This window comes from Priapulus caudatus, unplaced genomic scaffold (assembly GCF_000485595.1).
Source record: "Priapulus caudatus unplaced genomic scaffold, Priapulus_caudatus-5.0.1 Scaffold0, whole genome shotgun sequence".
NCBI classification, from domain to species: domain Eukaryota; kingdom Metazoa; phylum Priapulida; class Priapulimorpha; order Priapulimorphida; family Priapulidae; genus Priapulus; species Priapulus caudatus.
In genome coordinates, this window is record NW_014577061.1 from 1757428 (window position 1) to 1774675 (window position 17248).

Here is a 17248-nt window from a genome sequence, read left to right on the forward strand (position 1 = left end):
AGCTTGCACATAGCCAGGTCGCCCAGTAATATGAATAATACCTGTTGCTTTTGACAAAGAATACTGCTAAATTTATGCAAAAACGTAAACGTACTTCGTGACTAAAAGCATGATGGAAAAGCATTGCCGGAAAATCTCAGTCTTGTAAGATCCTAATTTAGAAACTATAAATAATTAGAAAATAAAGTCTAGTACATTCCGGTGCAATCCAGAATAACATGTGCAATTCAGAACTCAACCAAACGCAATTGCCAAACAACAAGATAAACATGGAAGAATTCCCCGACCCCTCCCCCCGCCTACACACACACATTGTCTGTAAAATGACGTATGTTATGGAGATAACGTGTGTTAATGATCATTAATTTGTCCTAATATAATACAATCAAGAGCTAATAATACATTAGTATATTAATATATATAAGTATATTATAGCTCTTGTTACTATATCAGTCCCTATATAATCTAATACAAGTATGTGCGTGCGCGCGCGTGGGTGCTTTCCGTATCGGTCCTAAACGGTTCGTAATCAATCCGTTTGATTGGCGGACCATGCAGCATTCTGTACTCTGTCTCGCATGCTCACATTACCGTGCCTAGATATCGCTGGTTCCACAGCAAGAGCACGCCGATTAACTCGAAACGTAAATTGTATATCAAGCCATATTCCACCGCGACTAGTCACTTTATCGGCGTATAGAAATAATCTGTCACTTGACAAAAATGACTTGACACTGAAAAAAGCAGATGTCTAACCGCGACAGGAATAGTTATGGTTTCCTCTTCCGAGTTAACCATGGCGGAGAAAGAATAAGTATAGAAAAAGCAAACCCTTTATCCTCGCAGTCATATCATCGCAACCTAGCTGTACTGGTGTTATCATTTCCACCACAGAAAGAGAGGCGAACACCCTTAAAAGAATCAATTATATATATATATATATATATATATTTATTTATTTATTTATATATATATTCTGCATGGCATGGGCGGTGGGTGGACTGCTTCCTCAGCACGTTGGACCTTAATTTCTATACGGACGGAAAGTATTTGCTGAGCCATAGACATAATGTATTTAGTATTCTCTTTACACATTTCTGTGGCATGCGCTATATAGGGGGCAGCACTCTCCAGTAACGGCTGTATACCGAGACGTGAATTTCAACATTTATTTTGCTCTATATCAGGGGTTCTTAACCTGTGGTTTATGGACCGTTTGGGGTCGGTGGATGGGCTTCAGGGGGTCCGTGAACCAGGTGCATGCAAAATTTTGTGTTTATGTGCATTTTCCTGGGGAGGGGTCCGTAGCTTTCACCAGATTCTCAAAGGGGTCCATGACTCAAAAAAGGTGCTACTTGCTCTACATGATGGATGATACTATGTATGGACCTTTTCGCATTAAATAAGAAAACAACATAATAATAATAAAACACTTTACGTGTGCATTATAATAATATAAAATAAATCCGAAAAAACATCTGTTTGTTTTTTTTGGTACTATTAGATTTTAATTGGACATATATTTCTAAGATTTCGGTAGCTATAAACGTATGTAATAGATGCCTCATTGGTGGTGAATTTAGGATACATGTACATCTCTCAAATCTGGCTAGGATGCACAATTATAGTTTTAATTCATGGAAATTCATTCCGTAATAACAAATTCTTTAACGGGGATAAATAGTAAGAAAGGTTTACACATAAAAGTCGTACAACTGAAAATGAATTGAGAGCAGTACACATGCAAGGTTATTTGGTTATTATTATTATGTGGTATAGTAATACACCTTCTAATATAGTGACACCAAATATACATAAAAATTATACGTGTTTACGATTACATTTAACACCAAACACTGTATACAAATGGCCCGTAACGAGCTGTCTGTTTCATCATCAACACGCACGATCAGAGACAGTGTCATGGCCATGATAGAGTCATTCCGACACTGAAGTCTATACAAAAGAAAAGACAACTCGTCAAAGGGGTGATACTATATGCTTACCTATACTATCAAGAGTTATTTCCTAAGCTGCGTGAGACAGTGGAATCGCTGCCCCTTCTGAGATTGACGCTCAAGGGACGGTCGAAGGCTTCCATGGAAACCTGACATTCAATGAGTAATTAATCCTGGGTAAAAGCGCTCGCAACTTCTGCCTAGATAAAAGACCCATTCGAGTACTACGCAACGCAAGGACTATAGCACATAAATCCGGTAATTCTCCACAGAAGTAAATAAAAACAATCAAAAGCAAAGAAAATTAAATAGATATTATATATATATATATTTATATATATATATAGTCAATTATACCGTGTACTTTGTAGGGTGTATAACGTAATGTGATTATATATTCGGTTATCAACGCAGTGTTTCACTCCTGTGTTAGAGCTTTGAGCGGGAAAAGCAACGTGACAAATAGGGATTCTTCAATAATTCTCCTTAACGACATATATATATATATATATATATATATATATATGAATAAATAATGTATTAAAATTAAGTATCTATCCATTTAAAGTAATGGGTGTGTGTGCGCATGAGTGTGTCTGTGTGAATGGGCGGGTAGTATTTTACATCGCCTGGTCGTTATACTGGCATCCTGTATCGTATCCTGTGTTGTGCACTTCCAGTTAGTTGCTCTGCAAATTTTCCTGTGATAAATCTCAAGTATATATACCAGTTAGCGTGTGAATAATTCCCGGTAAGATATGTGGTTAATGACGTACAATATATGAACTTCCGCAGATAGGAAATGCTACGTTTATACGTCGCGTGAAAACGATGACTATAGCATTCATTTATGATTAAATAAATCTGCAACGATGATGATACTTATTACTATTAATCAAAAATGCGTAAAATTATATTATGTTATATTAAACATCAAACTATTCTGAAAAAATATTATGAAATTGATCAGGCTAATCGACTAAGAAATAAGAGATACAATATCTGTAATATATAGTGTGCACTTGTTTCTGTAAAAGCCGCCATGTTTATTAGACGTTTATGAAGTTCCGATTGCGTTTTTGTGTTTATAAATTATAGGTCTGTATCGCGTTGGTGATATTGTATTTATTATGTTGCGTATCGTAGACATTCGTGTCTCCTAGTTCAACAAGGATAGCATTTTATTTTATTTATTGATATTTGTTACTAATATAGCTTCATTCTGTAATGTATTGACATTTGCGATAAGCTGGACGATTAGGCTACCGGTACTGTAACTGTTGAGTCTGCTGTAATTTTCGTAGTTCCTACCTTTTTGTAATCAGTATGAACTCATGCAGCCACGAAAACGAAGTCGTATAATTACATAATCAGCACGTACTCTATTGCTGTAGTTACTGCAATTTAATAATGGCTATTTTGAAAGCACAGAATTATTTCACATAGGTGTTTGTAAATAGTGAATGTCCCAGGCTGCATTGCCATTGGTCCCAGCAACATGATACATTTCCTAAGCATTTGCGGCTTTCTGACCTCCAACAATCTTAATATTATGTAAAAGGGGCATGGTATTGAAGAGGAGAAAAATTATTGAGTAAAGAATATATATTAATCCTGCTGGTTTTTATGTGCCGTCTTCAAGCCGAGTTGTGAGTAGACCTAGCGCCGGCGCCAGGCAGGCTGTGCGACCGATTGTCTATACAGCCTGACACCCTTCCATACAAAAAACCTATCACCTCTGCAGATCTAGATGAATAACTGTATATCTCAAGTAAAACTATTCTATTAGTTACCACCTTTGACTTGGCTTGTTTGAAATATGAACGATAACTCACAGTTGTCCTGCTTCTAAACTAGAATGTACCCTATTTCTTAATTCAAGGTATAATCTGCTATAAATTCTCACAGCATATCAACTTTCCAAGCAGCTTTCCACGATTGTGTACCCGCCATGTTTACACTGCGCATGCTCAACGGAAGAGAGACACGAAAACCCGAAACGGAAAAGACTCGCTAGAAAATACTACAAAAATACGGCCACCCTTAAAAAATTGTTTCTTTCCCCTTTACCTACTCTCCTCTCAGGGTATCGAGTAGGGGCGCAAATCCACTTTAGGCACCTTAGGTATCACGAAGTGATGCACAGATTTCTGTGTATCATCAACTGATGCCCAGACTTTCTGTATATCAAGGAATGATGCAAAAACCCTAACCCTAAACCTAACCCTAACACACTTCGTGATACCTAAGGTTATACTTTATGACTTAGGGTTAGGGGCATCATTCCTTGATATACGGAAAGTCTGTGCATCACTTCGTGATACCTAAGGTGCCTAAAGTGGATTTGCACCCCGAGTAGGTAGGTAGGTGGAAAATCTTTTTTATTTTGTTTTGACAAGATGTGTGTATGTATATTGTTTTGTTTTAATCGGCCAATAAACTGTGTCGAGTAGCAGCGTTTTGGCGAGTCGGTCGGTAAAGGGGAAACAAGCACTATTTTATTTTAGGCCTAGTACAATAGCTGCACGATGGCTCTCACGGCAATTACACACCAAAGCAAGTGAAACGATGTTCACAAATGTCTGGGCCATTTGTAAAAACCTTAGATGACATGTTCTCGGATGTATGGGTGGTTTACATGAGGAACGCAGATCGTTTGATTTCCCTTGTTCGATCTATTGCGGATTTTAGTCACAGTCGGAATGATACAACATGGTGGCGAATTCATAAATTTGGTTTCATTCGTCCCAAAAAGTTGCTGTAAGTGTAACCCCGTAAGTACCAAGCGCATCGTAGTGCACTGATGGTTACAAGAAGGATCATGTATACTGATTTATTTGGTATACCACATGTGAAGTGTTTTTTGGCGATATTTGGCAAATAAGACAACTACGTGTTTAGCTGCAGCCAATGTGTGAAACGGTCTTCTAACCCTAGCAAGACCGTTTCTTGGAGCTAGAGTTGACCATGATCATGCACACTGCCATAGCTCATTCATCTGTTGTCGTATGCACCCTGTGCATTTGTATGTGTTCCCAGCACCATTCCAGCCCTGTCTGCCTACAGAAAACCCAAAATGCATCATGGTGATTTTTATCTGTTCAAGTTTGACTTGTTATCTTTTAAATTTAGTTTATATAATTAATGGTAGCAATGATAAGATTAGCAAATTAGGATTAATGTTTAGAAGTTATTCTGTGAGTGTATAGTATACTTTTGTAAACTTCCTAATGGATATCAGAAAGCTGGAAACAGCAGAAAATATAAGTAATTTGCGTTATGTGCAAATAGGCCTGCAGTCACTTTGAATTTAATGAAAATGTGGCTAATTAGTTGGTGTTCAGTATAGTATTCATGAATTTAATATCATGTCATATTTTCCAATGTTCTTGCAGGAAGAGCATCCTTTCACCTTTGCCTGGAAAATTCAACTCTGTGACACATATCAGTATGTGTAAAACCAATGATCATTAAAACTCTAATAGCAGCCAGTATGCCTTGGACATAGGATGAGAAAGCTTTATTGAAAAGTTCGTACATGCTGAGCTGATTCTGGGAATCACTGGATCTGAGATATCATCTTGGTCATCACTATCTGCTATTATTTTTGTGCTAGCTTCTTTTAGCATACTGTATATGCTGGACCAGCAAGTTTCCAGTATTAAACATGGCTGGAAGCTTTGATCCAAATGATAAAAATAGGTGAGTCGACAAGTTTGCAATTTGTTATGTTTGATCAATATGTCAGTAAATGTAACTATGTTGAGTTTAATGGTTATCAGGGTTCTCCCCAGGATGAAATTCAAACAGGGGGGAGGGGAAGGGGGGGGGGTCCGGGGGGCGTTTTTTTACCGTACCACTAATTAATGCGTAAAATCGTCACCACACCATAGATGGTATTTGGGGTTCTTGTATATATAAGATAGCCGAGTCGGTGTACAGTTAGTGTTGGGTGTGGGACAGGTTGACTGTTTGTACTTGTGTATTGTCTGCAGTGCATGCGTGGCACGGTAAAAATACACGCGTCGGTGGTCCTGGTTGAATGGGAATTCTTGACGATCGATTCCCTCGCTGGCAAACTTTTATTTTGGTGGAATTTAATCGGGGCGGAGGTATTTTAAACGGGGCGCAACGATTGAAACAGGGGGGAGTTTTCCCAAACGGGGCGCGCGCGCCCCGTTTGCGCAACGTAGGGAGAACCCTGGTTATGTAAAGAAATGTTGAAATTATGAATAGATGTTCATCACTCGCAAACACTATAAACAGTGTTATTTACATTCCACTTGGTTAATTACTCACATAGACCGTGGTAACTGAAGTTTTAAAAAATCAACTTGTTGTGTATATATAGAAAACAAAGATGTGTGAGAAAATTTCGTTCAATCCCAATCTACTATCCCACCCGATTATTTCCCTTGAGTACTTGGGTTCAAGTTTCGAATTTTTGGGAGTTTTCATGGGTAAATGCATTATTCACCTTTGTTACTTTTCTAGTTGGTATTTTGGAGCAATGGGTCGCGATGAGACCAATAGGATCCTGCTTGGGGAGAGGGAGGCAGGAGTGTTCCTTGTGCGAGATAGCTCAACGATTCCTGGAGACTATGTTCTCAGTGTCAAGTAAGTTGATAGTGCACATATGCAACATATGGTCTTGTTGTTTTTTCTCAACCTAGTGTTACATAAATTATTTAAAAAATAGTTCTTAAGTGCTTAAAGCAAGCTATGAAAATGCAGATGCTAAAATAACAAAAGCTGAGTAGCTGAAGCTGTTTTTGCCTGGTCCTAGACATCAGGTGTTTTTCCATTAGGTTTCTGCTCATTATTATTTGGTAACCTTGTGGCTACTAGTAGTGAATGCAGCAGTGCTGTAATAGAAGATGCACTAACTCTTTAGCGGTTTTATGCATTGCTACGCAGAGAGGATAACAAAGTGAGCCATTACATCGTGAACAAAATCCAAGTGGAAGAGCAGGTGAAGTTTCGCATCGGGGACCAGGTGTTTCCAGACTTCCCGAGCCTATTGCGATTTTACAAGCTGCACTATTTGGACACAACGCCATTGATACAACCGGTGTGTGCATGTTAATCTGCTCTGTTGTTGAACTCTGTGTAATATGCTGTTCAGTATGAATAGCACGTTCTTTGTCAATGTTGGTTTAAAAATATCGCTGTACAGTCATGCAGTGTATGCCGGAATGAGCGTGATTATATTGAGTTGCTCACTCTAGGAGAACTGGTCTTGGTGATAAGTGGGATATACTTTTCCTCTTGAGCAGTAGTTATTAAATATCTTGTAAAGAAGATCCTTGTTTGAAAGACTTCATTGAAGTGTCTTATGTCTTCTCTTTTTAGGCAACGAAAAAGTCTGAAAAAGTAATAGCCAGATATGATTTTGATGGAAGAGTAAGTTATATTTTTTGCATTTTTCATAAGTTTTAGGTTACAAAATAAGTCAGTATGAAAGGGTGGGTCTTTCATTCTTTCCAGTCACTAATGTAAACAAAGTACTCTGTTTACCATGTCATTGGTATGTTGCTGCGCAGGCATGTGTTTGTGAATGCAAGCATTTGTGTGGGTGTGTGTTTGTAAGGCTGAAGGGGTCGTTGTCGTATCAGGTACTACAGATATGTACCCGAGGTGCATATATGTATATACAAAGTGTACCAGACTTGTACTACAGAAGTGTACCCTAACCCTAAACATACCTTATATAAAAATATAAACATAATACTAAACTAGAGCACTTGGAGAGCATAGACCTCCGCCAAGGCAGCTCAATTCTCTCGCTGTGAAAAATTTAATTAATTGGATCTGGATCACCACCAAAATGTCATCAATTCTAAGTTACCCCATTTCTGACCTATCCTGTGCGTGCGTGCGTGCGTGCGTGCGTGCGTGCGTGCGTGCGTGCGTGCGGTGTGTGTGTGTGTGTCTGCCTACGTGCGTGCGTGCGTGTGTGTGTTGTAGAGCGAGAAAGAGAGAGAGAGAGGAGGAGGAAAAGAGAAAGAAATACAGTGAGAAAGTCAAAGAGAAAGAGCAACGTACTTCTATTTATTTATTTAATTAATGATTTATATATATATATGCACACGCGTGTGTACAAAAGAGCAATGTTATTTGCATAGAGTATTGATTATTCATGAGCAAAGAATTGTAACGAAGGTGGATAGGGCCGGTATGGATACATGGCCATGTAGTTGACATATAGGTCGTGGGAAGTGCAAGGCTCCTGAATAAAGCTATCCAAGAGCTACCACGCGTGTCTAGCTGAAGCTGATAACGTGGACGTCAGCAATGGCGACTACTGAGCATACCGAGGTCACACGGACCTTTATGCACATACAGTTGCATGATGTTATCCTGATGTTATGTATGTATTTTCCCCAGACGTGTGTTTAAGTGTATAGACATGCGCGGCGAGACACCAAAATGAGTTGTGGGTTATCGCATATATCCCTAACCGAATATATTAGTTGAGAAATTATGTTATTTGTGTAAATTCATCATCTGACTCAACAGTTATTAGAGCGCAACCCTAAAAACGCATAAAAAGGAACAAGGTATAATAATAAATAATAAAATATTTGCTTGATACGAAGACGGTAATACCAAAATCTTGTTACTACTATACTATTTTCTGTCACGTACATTCATTTCTATATAAAATGCCTTGTAAATACCTTGTAATGCATTATTTTGCTCTTCAAATTTAGGCAAATCGGACTATATGTTGAAGTGGAGTTTACGCTTCGCATTAATTGTACCTATTTGTGAACAATTTAACTGTACTAAAGTTCTTAATAATTATACTTAGAAACCATGCCTTGCTGCTTCCGTTCGCTGCTTGCTTGTGCCTGCGTGTGCCTTAGGGAGATAGATAGATAGATAGATAGATTGATAGATAGATATTCGCTGAGTGCGAGCGTGCAGGTGGGGGAGGACTGTGGTTGCCCCTTAGCCTGTGGTTGCGTGTCTGTAAGTCTACAGCCAGCGCACCTAGCGGAAGTGAACTGAAACGTGCATGTTCACAAACCCACAAACCAACACTCAAACACACGCCGGTGAAAACATAACCTCCGCCAAGCCCCTGGCGGAGGTAACAACCTAAAACTACCTCGGGTACATATCTGTAGTACCTGATATGACAACGACCCCATCTGCGTTTGTAAGTGCTTGTTAGTGCATGCTCAGTGGTGCATTTAATGTTTCACTGGTTTCGCAACTTCCTTCTACATCTGTGCTCATACAGATAAGTGAGCACACTGTGTTTAGCACAGTGTCAACTTGTTTGCATGTCAATAAGAAGTGACACTCCTAGCTCAAAGGCTAATGGTGTGCTGAATGATGATGAGAGTAGGGGGAGCTGAGAAAGCCAACAACAGAAGAAAGGGCTTGAAACTGAACCCTGCACTTGGCCTTGTGGCTAGAAATGAAAAACAGCTGCAACCCAGCTGAGGTGTTTACATAAGGCAGTGTCAGCTACAAGTAGCAAGGAGCAGTTTATGTAGTAGTTCCTCCTTTCTGCTGTGCTCACTTTATGCTGTACATGTAGTGATGTGTTTTTTGTTGACTAATGTGCTTGTTAGTAATCTGCTTCAGGCTGTTACCTTGTGAATTAAACTTAGCATGTATGTAAAAAGAGTAGCCAGACAGTTTTTCTTTAATTGATACTTTATCTTTAAAAAGTTATCATAATGTGGAGCTATATTTTTATATTTTGTTTGTAAATATTAGATTTTTAATCCTCAGTTACATATCATTAAAGTAAAGCTACAGTGATAGTGAATTGCAATATCTCAAGAAGACACAGGCATTCAATATTTTTAATTGGAGCATAACATTAGGGCAAGACAATAATATAGATCTTCAATTGAAATATGAAAATAAATAAAATTGTTAAAGAGAAGATTTTGGCTTTTTTCTGTAAACCTGGCAGAATAACATAGGAACATTTATAAATTATAAAACTTAATTATTTATAATTTAAAAATGTTGAAATTCCTAAATTAGAGCTATGTATTTTCTGTATTCCACATGCTCTCAATCAACTCCAGATTACTAACATATTGCTTTTTGTATTGCGGATATGGGACAGTTAGAACAGAAGCAAAGAGTTCTGTACGTGAAACATGATGAAATGACTGAGCATACTCAGCTTTTTCACAACAAGACATAGTTTTCTATGTAGTATATATGCAGTGTTGAAAATAGCAGCTTGTCCAGGACTACTAGTAAATTTTGAGTGGAACTCCCTAATTTGTATGTACATTAGCATAGGTTATATAGTAGAAATTGAAATTTTTTAAATCAGGACTAGCTGGGTTTTCAGGCTTATTTCTGAGACTGGTATATGCATAATAAATCGAGATTAGGGCTATGCAAATGAAAACTTCCAATAGTTTTGCTTTGATCAATTATCTCTCTCTGTATCTATCATGTGCACTATGTGTGCCTCTCGAGGTGAAAGCCCAGCTCTGTGCACAGTGCCAGGGTGCGAAATTAACGGGAGTCCGGAGTCAAATACTCCCTGATTTACTGTCAGACTCCCTGATTTGACATATGCAGGAGTCCGTGTAACTCCCTGAAAATTCGGCCATACTAACTAGTTCGTTTTGGAGCACGGCCTCGCGGAATTACCGTATTTTTTCAGCTAATGTCCAAAGAAAATTTTGCAGACGTGCAACCGCATGAATCGTAAAAATAAGCACATGCGTTATTGTTAATATCTTTAATTTTGAACCTCAGACTGCGGGCTCCCTCATTTTGCTGCGGACTCTTTCTTTTTACTGCTCTTTTTGAGGGTAGAGAGGTTGGACTCCCGTGGTCAAAAGTTAATTTCTACCCCTGCAGTGCGATGTGTGGCTGCTCGTAGGCAAGTCACATTGCTATTAGCTATGGCTGCGTTGCAGTTTAGCTTCCTTTTCTCTCTCACAGGATCCTGATGATCTTCCCTTCAGAAAGGGAGAGGTGCTAGAGATTGTGAGTAAGGACGAGCAGCAGTGGTGGACGGCACGAAACATGCATGGCCAGACTGGCTCTATTCCAGTTAATTATGTACAAAAGGTTTGTCAGCAGTAGTAGATAACCATCTGTTTTAACCAGTGCCAAACAAATAGGAGGGGAGGGGGGGTTCAGGGGAGAGAAAGTGAGATAGGGGGGATAAGTAATTATAATGGAAGTACTGTTATTAATTTTTATATGCTGTCTGTGATGTAAGGGTTATAAGAGTACTTGCCTATGCCTGAATTCAACACTATTAGGTAATGTCTGTAATGGAAGTACTGTTGTTAATTTTTATATTCTCTCTGTGATGCCAATGTTATAAGAGTACTTGCCTATGACTGAATTCAATACTATTAGTAGTTTTAAAATGACTATGAGCAGGTATCTTTGACTTCTTCCCAGTCGTGTCATATAGTTGTACATCATGTGTTTCAGTTTGATGAAACTCAGGAGCAGTTGGCACAGAGGCTGTCTTACCAGCAGCAGCAGCAGCAACAGCAGAGTCTGACGCCGACACGAAATTCGATCGGATCCCCAGAGTCACGTCTGCCTTCAGTCGAGGTACCTTCGTACAGAGAGCACACCAGGGGGCTAGATTTAAAGCAGGTATCGCTGCAGGTCCACGGCTTGATGCATCCTGCACTACTATGCTGTGTGGCTATGCATGTGCGGAGGTTGGCTGTCAGCGCTCCATCGTGACTGATTGGGATTGGGACAGTGAACTTGGTTGTGAGGCTTTCTCTGTCAGATATTGCTTTGTTCACGTTATTCATGTGCATTGTAGTAGTAGGCAGTGATTCAGAATACATGGATTGTGCAGACTCATGATGCAGCTAGTTAGTAATGCAGGTGATAGGGACAACTATTCAGAGATGCTGATAATAGTGATGCCTATTCAGCTAAAATGATGATGAGGTAGCTATTGGCCTATGCAGGTGAGAGCGATAGCTAGTTAGCTAAGATGAAAATGGCAAACAGCTAGATAAATATGCATGAGAGGGAGGGTTAGTTATTTATGCTTGGGCACAGTTGCTATCAGGATAGTTTGTTGGCAATGCTGAAGTGTGGGACAGCTAGTCTTCCTTTCATCTTAGCAAAGATATCAAATAGATGGTAGTAACTTGAGTTTACTGCAGATAATTTTTGGCATATTATGGCATATCGATACTCGTGTGAAGATGTATCGTGTATTGTATCGTGGACATTGTATTACGCTTAATCGTTTCATCGCTAGCAATTAGTTGCCATTTTTAGTCATCCATCTTCATGAGAGCCATGTTTTTTCATTACAAAACTCAAGGGAAATATGCTAGCGATAAAGCAACCAGTTAAGTGAAGCTGTGTGGGATGCATGTTGTTGCTTTGGTGCAGCTGTGCTTGCTATGTCACTTTTCTTTTAAATTTAAACTGTTCCTTTTTTGCATATGTTTTCTGTCATCAATGGCTCCCTAGCTTTGTAACTCGAAGTTTCTTGTTGCTCTAAGGCCATTGCTTAATTGATTTTATCAAGGAGTGTTACCTAGTGCTGGGACGATTCATCGGTATGTCGACGTATCACGATACAACCCCCGACGATATCAGAAAACCGAATTAGCACAGCACAGTTTGTAGTCTAATAGGAGTTGTTTACTATGTCAGGGGTCGAAATAAGCGATGGTCCGATGGTCCGGTCCCATCAAATAATCAGGAGGACCATCAGATTTTCAAAGTCAATGGTCCGACGGACCATTGAATATTTTGGTCCCATTTTACGGTAATTCTTTGAAGTTTCCACGTTCCAATATACTATTAAAGTGAATAAACAATTACTGTACCGTTTGAAACATTCATTGTTAATGTAGGGGAATAATTAAACCATTTTATCACCATGTAAAATCTCTTTCTTACGCTTGCACGCCGCATTACATTTAGAGAACAATTTGAAATTTAGGAGGACCATCTAAATTTCAAACTAGATCTTTTTTTCTACTTATTTCTACCCCTGTATGTGCTCCACGATACTGATTTGTAAGCATTCACGTAATTGGTAGAGTTCCAGTTATATTCAGATACATATTATATCATGAAAGGTGTGTCGTGATACGAATCGTATTATGAGTTGCATGTATCGTCCCACCCCTAGTATTACCTATGGCTAGTTTTAACTGAGAGATTTGATTTTAAGCATTATTTTGTATAACATTTTACATAAAAAATTAAGACAGCAAACAATAAGCATGGTGAATTTTCTTGCAGAGAAAGTTGCCGGCATTAGCAAGAGTCAAGCAAGCAAGAAATCCATGTGCATACGACAATACTCAGCTGAAACTAGAGGTACCTACTTACTGACATAGATATTAGTTGCAGATGGCATACATGTTCATACACTGTTTGCTCCTCACTTAACGAACACTCGAATTTTAATAAAAGTTCTTATTTTTAAGGATATTTAATATTTAATTAATAAATTTAATATCTAATCTAGGCCACCTCCTTTTTGTCATCGTTAGCTGCCTGACGAAATGTTTGAAAACTGTGTCCGTGGTTGCACACGAACAGTCGCAGTGTAAAGGTACACTTGTAAATTGATGCAGCACTTTTCTGTGATTGTAAGTGGGTACAGTGTATTGTTACATGTGTAGGTCACTGAAGTGCATGATTACACTTATAAGGGCTATACCAATCACTCTAGAGGGAAACTGAAATTGTGCTCTCCAGGTTTTATGTTGTGCATCACTCTACATCTCTGGGTCGGTGTCCGCGGTGAACTTTATTCTGCATTCTTGCATGCGATTTGTAGTACATATTGATTTGATGTGCCCCTGTTTGTTAGGTGGGGGAGGTGATAAAGGTGTTGGAGATGAACCTGAGTGGGCAGTGGAAGGGCGAACTCAACGGAAAGGTGGGCCACTTCCCGTTCACACACGTCGAGTTCATAGACGACAACGAGAACGAGGAGGACACTGGTTGTTGACTGACTCCCCGTACGGAAAGCCCTGCAGATGCTTCGCGATGAGCATGTCATGATCAATCCTTGCTGCAACTGGATGCGGGCCGGCTATTCCAGAATTCACCTGCCTGTGTGCCGAATGCTGAGGCTGTTCTGCTTTCGCTCACGACGCCGTGCACAGCAGCTGCTGCAAGTTTAGTGGGTAGAGCAAATTTGGATCAACTTGATATTCTCTATGACCCTGCACCATTGCTTCCTGGTATGTATAAATGAGTGGATCGAGGACCGTGGCAATATTTGTGCATATGCGCCATCGTGGTAATGGCGACATCTTACGAGTCACAGAGACGGCTTGCTGCACTGGTGCAGCACTCCGAGAAATGTGAAGTGAACAAAGTGTAGTGAAAGAGCTAATGCGATGGAGGTGTCTCTGCTTCACGTGATGATCGTTTGAGGTCGTTAGCAAGACCAGGAAGCCCCGCCATACATGTCAACCGGCGTGGAATTTGAGCACTGTAGCAATAACCACGATGGTTTTCCTGCGCCAAGCATGCAAATTGGTTTGCTATGCAGTGGTCTGTAGCACTCAGCCAGCATCCACGCAGACGGACTAATGCCTGGAATTGCTGCTGTTCAGTGCCGTTCACATACAGGCTACTAGGAGAACAAGACTTGTCTGTGTGTGATCAGTTTCTTGCTAGGCTTCATTCGTTTATTTCACTCGGTGGACGAGTGAGAAAAAGGTGTCCGCGATGGCAGTTTTGTTTGCTTGCCCCCTATGTAATGCGTCGATTGCTTTAACTTCTCCACGTTTTAGTTTGGAGAGCATGCAGAATGGAGAGACTTGATTTGCTTGGTTGCCAAATTCATGTGTTTGTAATTAGTTTTCACGATTCTTTGTGTTAAAAAGTGCCTACCTATGTTCTCCAACTACGTAGATTGTGATAACTTAATGCTGACTCCATGTTGCTCTAGTATTTCACGTGGTTTGTATCGTCGCTATTTTGCCACTGGGTTGCTGAAACAGATTGACCAGTGGTAGTGTCTCCAGGGTTTTCAACAATCATTATAAGTATAACTATAGGTAGCATAATTATGTTGTTACATTAACGACTGAATCATAATGTAAATACATGGCTACTTGTATATGCACTTGATATGAACCATTCAGCATACGTTGCTATAGCAAATAAACAGTTGTATAGGTTATTTAAAGAATGAATTTTATTGTGTAGTTTTTACCATTTTTAGAGAGTATGTTGGACAACGTGCCAGTATGTTCTTTCCATTACGATAATTGTTGGAGTCTGTGTTGCTTAAGTTATTTCTGGTTGCAATGCAGAAAGAGGATATTCAATTATGTATTTTGCTGCATGTATAAATGGGATGCTGATATGTCAATGTACAAATTACCAGTCGTTTATTAATTATGCGAAAATTCTGTCAACACTGGGCTGGCGATTTTGAAAGAAAGTACACCTTTCTCGTTATGGTACTGTGTCTATTTATGGCTGTGATTTCTACCAATTTATTGGGCATAATAATGGAGAGGTACAGAAGTAGGCTCGATACAGTTATTTGCGATATATGATGAGAATCTTGCATTCTTGTCTGCTGTAGTCTTAATTAAATGTTAAAGCTTTTTTTCTGAATGCCCAAACACTTACGACGGACAGACGCCAACAGAACGTCTTGTTGCAACAGTGCCTAATGTTAACCGTTCATCTCAAACTCTGAAACTAGTTGCTTTCGGAATGTAAAGCATGAAAAAAAACTACAATATTTCATAGTTTGGGCTAACATTGTAGTGTCAAGAGTTATTTATGTTGTATAGCCAATGTTTCCAATTTTATGGTAACAACAGAGCAAATCATAGACATTTAGTGTGTGCATTTTTGCAGGAAAATCTAGCTGCATAACAAATGCATACTGAGAATAGGTAGCGTCTGCTTCATCGTGGTCTCGGTTGGATTGGTTACATTGAATTTTGCTGGTGTTTACGTATTTAAACGTATCAGTAAAGTGAATGGTTATGCCTATTTGGGGTCTGTGCTGTGAGAATTAAGGTTAGATGTCACTGCGTATCAGTGCGCGCTGCTTATTCGTGCATTATCAACCAGGTCATGCACGATCTAATGCTGTTGTGAGATTCGTGAACCTATTAAAATACCTATAAATGTTTACCCTGTGGCCCATTCCCTATGTTTGCCTAGGCGGGGACCGATGCTATGCTGGTTGTTGTAGCCTTCTGTGGGGCGTTTGATCGCGATGTAGATATTGACCAGGTCAGTTCACCTACGAATTTGGGCAAGGTATTGGTAACTATTGCAGTTTGAACATAACGAGTTTCAACATGTGCTTGTATTTGAACTATCCAATGATATCTCAGCGCTGGTAAGAAAAGATTGTGGGGCTTGTTCATATATTTAATTTAAATTTTCTTGAATATTTTATCAGTTGGGTGTGAGAAATTAATCTATTGTCAACAGAGGTGTGGATTGCTTGTCTACCATAATCTATTTTAATTCGTATTGATGCTTTTAATAATAAACTTTCCATCTTGTAATTGAACTGGACATATTGCGGCAAAATTATGATATAATAATGGGGATAAATAGAATAATGTACATATTTTAGTTGTAATTGTTAGAAAATGTTGTACTGCTTTATGATAGTTAATAGGTGTTGCATAACGTTTTAAATAAATACCTGTTCAATTTTTTTGAAATTGTGTATCAGTTGCATATATTCAGCGCGGTTGTTTGTGTTCAGATTCTCTCACTTCTGAATTCATCCACGTGTAATGTTTTGGGGCCTGTGCAAAGCAAATGTAGCTGTATTATAGTAACACCTAATAAGGAGATATCGTGTTAGCTCTTTAATGACTAATATAGGTGTAGACTATAGTATAGTACTAGGAAAAACTAAAATGAGGAATGAAAAGTAATCATGCCATGGTTTAGGTGCCTTCGTGGAAACAAACAGCATCATACTCATACTAGTATATATGGGGCTGCTAAAATAGACTATTCTGGATCTATGATAAATTCGCTCCACTCATTATAGCATAAATATATACAAACGCGTGTGTTTGTATATATCTATGCTATGGCCAAGCTATGGTCGTAAGTTGAAGCATAGATGTATACAATGTACAATACATATCTGTGTTTGTATATATCTATGGTTGAAGCCAATGAGCTACATATAGTCAGGTCCCTTATAGCTTCATGATAGTGTATTAACTCTCATATCTCGCGAACGAATTGAGCTACATTTCTAAAATTCTAGGTACCTAGCTATAAACACATCTCTCTATGGTCTCTGTAAATTTTGAGTTTATTGAAGCACGAATAGT

At 39.0% G+C, this 17248-nt stretch overlaps 1 protein-coding gene across 2 annotated transcripts; it reads left to right on the top strand.

Annotated features, from left to right (window-relative positions):
• The first annotated feature begins 2595 nt into the window (after nucleotides 1–2595).
• LOC106805830 (adapter molecule Crk-like) lies at nucleotides 2596–16618 on the top strand. 2 transcript variants are annotated; one of them, XM_014807697.1, is made up of 9 exons: nucleotides 2596–2709; nucleotides 5354–5660; nucleotides 6453–6575; nucleotides 6876–7029; nucleotides 7311–7361; nucleotides 10893–11021; nucleotides 11397–11522; nucleotides 13197–13274; nucleotides 13774–16618. In XM_014807697.1, the coding sequence occupies exons 2-9, from the start codon at nucleotides 5626–5628 to the stop codon at nucleotides 13912–13914; spliced, it is 837 nt and encodes a 278-aa protein (XP_014663183.1). In that variant the 5' UTR covers nucleotides 2596–2709; nucleotides 5354–5625; the 3' UTR covers nucleotides 13915–16618. The 2 variants fall into 2 exon arrangements, with proteins under 2 accessions (XP_014663183.1, XP_014663114.1); XM_014807628.1 differs by lacking the exon at nucleotides 2596–2709 and adding an exon at nucleotides 2970–3056.
• Nucleotides 16619–17248: the final 630 nt, after the last annotated feature.